Source organism: Scomber japonicus, chromosome 4 (genome assembly GCF_027409825.1).
Source record: "Scomber japonicus isolate fScoJap1 chromosome 4, fScoJap1.pri, whole genome shotgun sequence".
In the NCBI taxonomy this organism is placed as follows: domain Eukaryota; kingdom Metazoa; phylum Chordata; class Actinopteri; order Scombriformes; family Scombridae; genus Scomber; species Scomber japonicus.
The window spans coordinates 22,204,328-22,211,283 of NC_070581.1; the positions used below are offsets into that span (position 1 = coordinate 22,204,328).

General features: G+C 45.4%; 1 protein-coding gene across 1 annotated transcript; it reads left to right on the forward strand.

Moving 5' to 3' along the window:
- Positions 1 to 505: 505 nt before the first annotated feature.
- Positions 506 to 6,690, forward strand: LOC128357615 (proline-rich transmembrane protein 3). The gene is made up of 3 exons (XM_053317981.1): positions 506 to 1,353; positions 1,656 to 1,976; positions 4,541 to 6,690. Exons 1-3 carry the CDS (start codon positions 519 to 521, stop codon positions 6,553 to 6,555), a joined length of 3,171 nt encoding a protein of 1,056 aa, XP_053173956.1. The 5' UTR covers positions 506 to 518; the 3' UTR covers positions 6,556 to 6,690.
- Positions 6,691 to 6,956: the final 266 nt, after the last annotated feature.

Consider the following 6,956-nt stretch of genomic DNA (forward strand, 5'->3'; position numbering starts at 1 on the left):
ATGAAGTTTTATTAATCAACAAAGAGCTATCAAACAGTGACCATTAGTGTTAAAAAAAGATACAAGATAAGATATTACTTTATCAGTCCCACAATGGGGAAATTTGCATTATTACAGCAGCAAGTGGACAGTAAAATAGAAGAGCAGCAATAAGAAAAATAATAAAGAACAGTAAATAATAATAAGTACAGAAAACAATAAGAATAATCGTGACTTTATTTACAAGAGTAATATTGGTATTGAGTGATAATATACCAGAAGTTATATTGTTATTGCATAGTTTAAAGTGAAAGAAAAAATGTATGTATATTATATGTTAAATACTATTAAATTTGAATCAATTTAAACTGTGCGATATCACAATGTTCATATGTCCACAATGCTCTGTATGTCTGTGCCTTTGAAGTAATAGACATTTACACAATTTCTATTTTTCTCTCTCTACAGAAACACATATGAAGGATGGTGTGACACACAGTCAGAGGCATCAGGCACTGCTCACCACTTAAAGGCAGACCATGGCTCCCATATCCTTCCTTGTCTTAAGCATCATCCTCTCCTCTATTCGTCCTTTAAATGCCCAGGTCATCACTGACTCATCCTTCACTCCTCTGGACCTACCTGTTAATTCCCGACCTCAACCAACTAAACAAACTGTTCGATTCTGGCCCTCTTTACCTCCCAGAGGCCGCAGTGATGTGCCTGTCAGAATCATATTCCAGGATAGGTTGACAACTATGAATTCAGTGCAGCAGGAGCAAAGAGTGACAAGCCCTACAGCACAGTCCCCTCCTTCTTCTGTATCAGCCCTCACTACACGAAATCTCAGCAGTGGACCACTTACTCAACCAACTGTCTCCAGGTCCAGGACTGACACAGCTAGTCTAGCACTCATGAGGGCTAAAGCAAAGGGGGGTGCTGCAATAAAAGGCTCAACTCCACCTCTGCCAACTTTACCCTCCATTGCTGTCGATGAGCCTGCTGATGATAAGCCAGTGACAGCAGGCAGTTCAGAGGAGGGATCAGTTAATGGCACAGAGGATGGTGATTTGCAGTGGTTGGAATCAAGCAGTACTCCGATAGTGGACCTTGTGAAGGAATCACCTGCTCCTCTGCCAACGGTCAGTGATGAAATGGCACAGTATCAACCACAGGCACAGACTGCGGTGTCTGAAAGTGTATCATCTAAACTGTCTGATGTAAAGACACCAGAAATGAATGCCACAACTGTAAAGCCCCAACTGTTTGCGCTGACAACAGCCGTCAGAGTCTCTACGACACCACAGACTGAGACAAGAGCCACACTGTCCCCAGTGGTGACACAGGCAACACCTCGGACTGTTGTATTAACAGGTGAGAAGATAAACATGTTAGAATGAAGCCTTCATGATGCTAAAGTGCTAAAGTGCTGTTGAGGTCAAAACCTTTGCATAATGTCACTGACTTCATCAAATTCAAATCACTTCTCAAGACTTGCCTTTTCAAATCTGCTTTTAATGTCATTGTTTTGTTTTTTCTATTTTGTTTTATTCTGTATGGTTTTATTGTTTTATGGTTTCATCCTGTAAAGCATCTTTGAGTATTGTTAAAAGTGCTCTACAAATAAAATGTATTCTTATTATTGTCATTAAATGTGTCTTTTCCATCAATTTTAGGTGATCTGACAGCGACTACTACTACGCCAACCAGCAGAGTTACTCCAAAGCAAGACTCTGCTGCTACGACGTTACCCCAATCCACAACCACCACTGCTGGCCCTACTGAGAAACAGCCACAAATCACAGAACAGTCAGTGACCGCTGGAAGCCAAAACAATTCACAGTCAAACACTGTGACGCATCAAGTGACAACCACAGTTACAGCAAGTGTGCTCACCACCACACAGGAGGCAGAGAAAACATCACCTAAAATAATAAATCAACCCAACAAAACAGCACAAATGGGACGAAGTGCAGCGAGCGCGACAGCCAGGACAGGTAAGAAAAAGAAGGTCTTGCTCTTTGTGATTGTTTAAGAAACAGCTGGATTAACTAGTTTTTAGATTTAAAATGGAATTCTTTGTGCAGCTGGGACTTTCTTTTTTATTGGAAGAATCTGGAAAAGGCTTCAAAGGAAGGGAAAAAAAGCAGAGACACTTTTCCATGGAAAGCGCGGTGTAAGTTGTGTGGGGTAGACACAGTGAGGCAAGAAAGTATGAGTAGGAGGTGAGAGGGAGGGTTGAATACAGAGAGGGGGGCAGGTAGAAATCGCAGCCAGGCAGAGATATAGAGGGGAAAAGTAGGGTCTGAAAAAGAGACTGCTGGGAATACAGATGAGAGAGGAGATGGGGCTGGGTGAAAGTGTAGTGGAAGAAAGGTACAGAGGCATAGAAATGCAGGGAGTGGGGATGGTAATGAAAACCAGATGCAGAGTGAAAGGGATGAAGGGAGGGGAACGGAGGAAAAGTCGATGGAAAAGGGGAAAGCATGACACATGGGGCACATGAGCCAGCCTCTTTAGATACCTTAAGAACAACGTCCTCATAACTTTTAACATTCAGGTTCTCTTTCCCCTTGAGCACGTTTAAAATCTTCAAGTAGGCTCTTTAGCAGGTCTTTGAAAGGATTCATTGCCTGCATCCATGTATGTAGATAACTGGGCCTTAAACATAACTATATTTCCTATGCGATGGAACAGGATATTTCTTTTTTAGCTCACTGGCACATGTGGCCGTATTATGTCAGCATTGTGTTTGTGTTTGAAAGAGAAAACTGAAGGGCAGGGGTAAGTTTAAGCATATCCAGCTGTGAAATGTGATCAGGACATCTGGAATGTGTCTGCTCCTGTAAGAAAAAGAAGAAAAAATAGAGGGAAGGAAGTCAAACATACCTTTATATAAATAAAGAAGTGTGACTGTGATCTGCGTGCACAGCTATCACCTCATGTATGTGAGGCTGAAAGTGAAATGTGTGTGCTCGTGCGTGTGTGTGTGTGTGTGTGTTTGAGAAATAGGAGGGATGGAGTGAAAGTGAGAGCCAGGAAGCGCAGCACATGTTGAAGTGAGTCATTAGTCGGTGTGTCAGCTTTATGGGCGTCTTCTACAGGGTGAGGAAAGGCTTAAGGTTCTCTAAGAGGCTGATGGTTTGAGAGTTTTACCACTGATCATGTTGTTCCACCATCCATCAAGTTAAATGAGTGGGTGTGTGAAACAATTCCTCAGAAATAACTTTAGACATACCTGTTAGCTAAGACTGTATCTTAGTTCCCCGTAAGTAAAGTTTTTTTATGCTGTGTGTTATCTTTACAGTCAGATACCTCACAAAGCACTCAGTGATGAATTGACATATGGTTGTAATGCTGCAGGGTGTTTCCAGTACCTTAAACTAACAGAAGTAGTCTATGTGGGTGAATAAGGAAATAAAAGAGTGAGATGCTATTTTTTTTAGGAGATTGTGTCTTGTATAACTCTACAAAAGGCTGAAGATTGAGTGTTTCCAGTTCATAGATGCATTGTGACGCTGTATGATGTTATGCAATGTAGATGTTCTCATTAATTATATAATCTAGTCCAATTAAGATACACAATTACCACTGAGTTAACTAAAGGAGTTGTTGGAGTGTTGCTCAGTATAATCTCTGAAGTGTTTATGAATTATCAGGAGGCATCGTACTCAAATCATACTGAGATTCTTGTTTATCACTTTTGTCACTTTTATCACAGTTTTATTACACGTGTAAACTTCCTCTAAAGTAATTCAGTGCAAAGGTGACTAACAATAGCTAGAATCAGACTCCTCCTACTTTATATGCTAGTGTTATGATGTGATATTATTGTGCCTTGTTGCTGGATTAAACGTGTAGCCTTTCAAGTAAATATACATGATGTTTAATCTGTACTTGTGTTCTTGCATAAAGGGACACTTTGGTTTTCGTCTTTGGTTTAGGGATTGTGTTATCACCTTTCTCGGCCAAGTTTTGTGATAAAATTGTAGAGCTGAGGGGTGGCAACACGCTAACCCGATGTTCAAAGAAGGGAGAAAGAAAAGGAAGTGGTGGAAATTTAAGATTTTAAATATAGACGTTATTGAGAATTTAGAAATCATTTATAGACTCGGGACAATGTGTATCTGCAGATCTGATTAAGTTACTATGAACAGCTGAGAGGTCCAGATGCTTTTAGCTCAGGACTTTGATGGTGATCTACACCCCTCTAGTGGCTCAAAAATAGAATTTCATGTGCCTTTGTTTGGGCGCTCTGCTTTTCAGTTAAATGGCACTGATGAAGGAAATTTCTGTTTTGCGTTTTGGCTTCATATGTTTTAAATCTGAGTACGTACATGTGTATAGGTATAAATGCATGTATGTAAGTGTAGGTATGGGTGTACATATGTGTACTCCTTTTATTTATATTAGTACTTATTTGGTTATTTATGTGGATACTATTTATTTTTTTCCTTACTGCTGAGATTGTTGGGGGAGATGTTATATGTTGTGTTTGTTTTAACTTCTAAATCAAAAAACAGAGCATTGAAAAAAACCCTCTCTTTTTTTCTTTTTCCAGGGACTTCTTCCTTCCTTACTACCGGTGTTGTACCTGTTACCCGAATAAGGTTTGGCCCCACGTATCAAGCTGGCGTCGGAAAGAACCGTTCCATTCTCCAGCGACCTCCTCACCAAGCTCCCCACTCCACCTCTAATCCAGCTCCCTCTCCCAGCTCTAATCTCTCCCCTAATAGCACTCTTCTCTACTGGGGTGACCTGAGCAGGACGCTGGCTTTCGCCTGGGAGCTGCACGTCTACGGATCAGCTAGCCTTTTCATCCTGCTGTTTGCTGGAGCTGCTCTCGGCCTCACCCTGTCCCCTGGTGCGAACTGTCCTCATCGGGGGGCCCTTGCGCTCGCCAATGCTCTCCTGTTTGTTACTGGGGGCCTCAGGGCCGCACTCTTTCTAATTGACCCCTATGGGACACGTAAATTCCTCCCTCGCCCCGCAGTTACGGCCCTCTACAATTTGCCTCTACACATGCTGGTGTGGACGCAGGCTGCAATGGCACTGCTGGCGTTGAGGGTGGCAGGAGTAAGCGTGTTACCTTCAACTTTGGAGCGTCCTCCACTCGTGGCTGTGTTGGCCGTGTTGCAGTGTACTCTGCTGCTGGCTGCTGATCTACTATCCCCAGCTCTGTCTCCTGTGGTGCCCGTCACCCTGCAGGTCATGTCCCTGTGCTGGGGCTTGGGTATCTGTCTGGGATTCCTCTGCTATGTCTTTCCACGTATACGCTGCCCTCCCATTCCCCACCCTGGAGCCCCTGAAGAAGCCAGGAGGAAGGCTTGGACAGGGAGCAAGAGGATGGGGGTCATCCTAGGGAGAGTGCTGGCAGTGTGTGCAGTTCTGGGGGCATTGTGCTGTGGGCTGCATGTCCATGCCACCTTATGGCTCTATGGACTTCTAGGGGACTGGACACACTTCAACTGGGGATGGTGGCTGGTTCACTTCTGGGCACGGCTCCTAGAGCTGGCCTGGGGGTTCTCTCTCCTAGTCTTGGGTTCCTGGGTGTTCTGGAGGCCTCAAAGTTTCCGGGGAAGGGAGGAGGGGGAGGCAGGAGATGGCAGAGCAGCAGGAGACATGCCGTCCCCTGGCCAATCTGTAGGCTCCTCTCATAGACATACCTGCTGGTCCAAGATAGTCCAGAGCCTGAGGGGGAAGCCCTGTAGAAAGTCTGATAGTAATGGGGTTGGAGGAGTAGGAGGAGGAGTACCAGGGGAGGTGCCTAACAACTGGGCAGGCCAGGAGCGTCCTGGAGCTGACATCAGCAAGAGTCTCATCAGGAACCAGAACCACGAGCAGGCTACCGCTCAGCCACGCTGCATCAAAGATAGCAACCGGGGACGTAACCACAGGGGCCACTCTGCAGAACGAGGCGTATCTGATGGCTCCACGGGGTCTCTGCTCAGACTGCAGACACTGGGTCAGCCTCCACAGCGGTCAGTGAGTGGCAGTCTGGATCAGGAGAGAGACACCTCACTCTCTCTGTATGAGTTTGACCTACGGCCCCCTTCTCCCATTAACCTGACCCGCAGCATTGACGACGCTCTGCACAGGGAACACTTGCTCGGAGCAGGCAGCCTGTTTCATCCTTTGAACCCCACCTCACAGTCCCCCTCCCCTGGCTCAGGGGTCAGCCAGGGGCCATGGCTTCGTAGGAACAGTGATCCTCAGCTTTCTGAGAGCAGCGATGCCCCAACTGAGTCTTCCATGCCACTGGGGGGCAGCGTTCTCAGCAGTGTGCCCAGCAGGCAAGTGACTGCTCCCCCCACACCCTCCCACCAGGGTCACCGGTGGGAGGGCGGGGTGGGAAGCGTCCCTTCATCAGTGTCCTGCCCTGTGTCACTTCGTCCCTCCAGAACATCAACGGGTCAGCTGGGGGAGGATGGAGTGGACGACACACGGCCATTCATCACACCAGACTCAGAAAGTGTGCGGGGGAGGGCGGGGAAGCCAGTCGGGTCACGGAGTTACCTGGAGGTCAACCGACATGACGACTCCGCCAGCGTCAGCAGTGAAATTATTGACTTATAAACCAAACACATGAGGACCAATGACCACATATCTAATACCCAGTCAACAAATACTGTTCCGAACCAAGACTTGTGCACAACTTCAAGAGACTTTGGGGTACATTTGACCTTTCAACTGCCTAAAAATGAATTCTTTTTAGAAGAGGGAAAATGCATAAAAGTGTCTCTGGGTGATGAACTTAAAGGATATCACCTAGTTGCCTTTTACAACGGTTCAACAACTTGTGTTTACGGAACAGATATAGTGTACTTTTTACTCTGGGAGTAAAACTGGGAGATTTAGCACAGATAAACAATACAGCACACTCTCCATCTCATTCTCTCATACACACATCATCTTCCTCTCTGTCTCGTCCTGTTTCGGAAACACACAAACACATAACACTAATATAACACAATGCA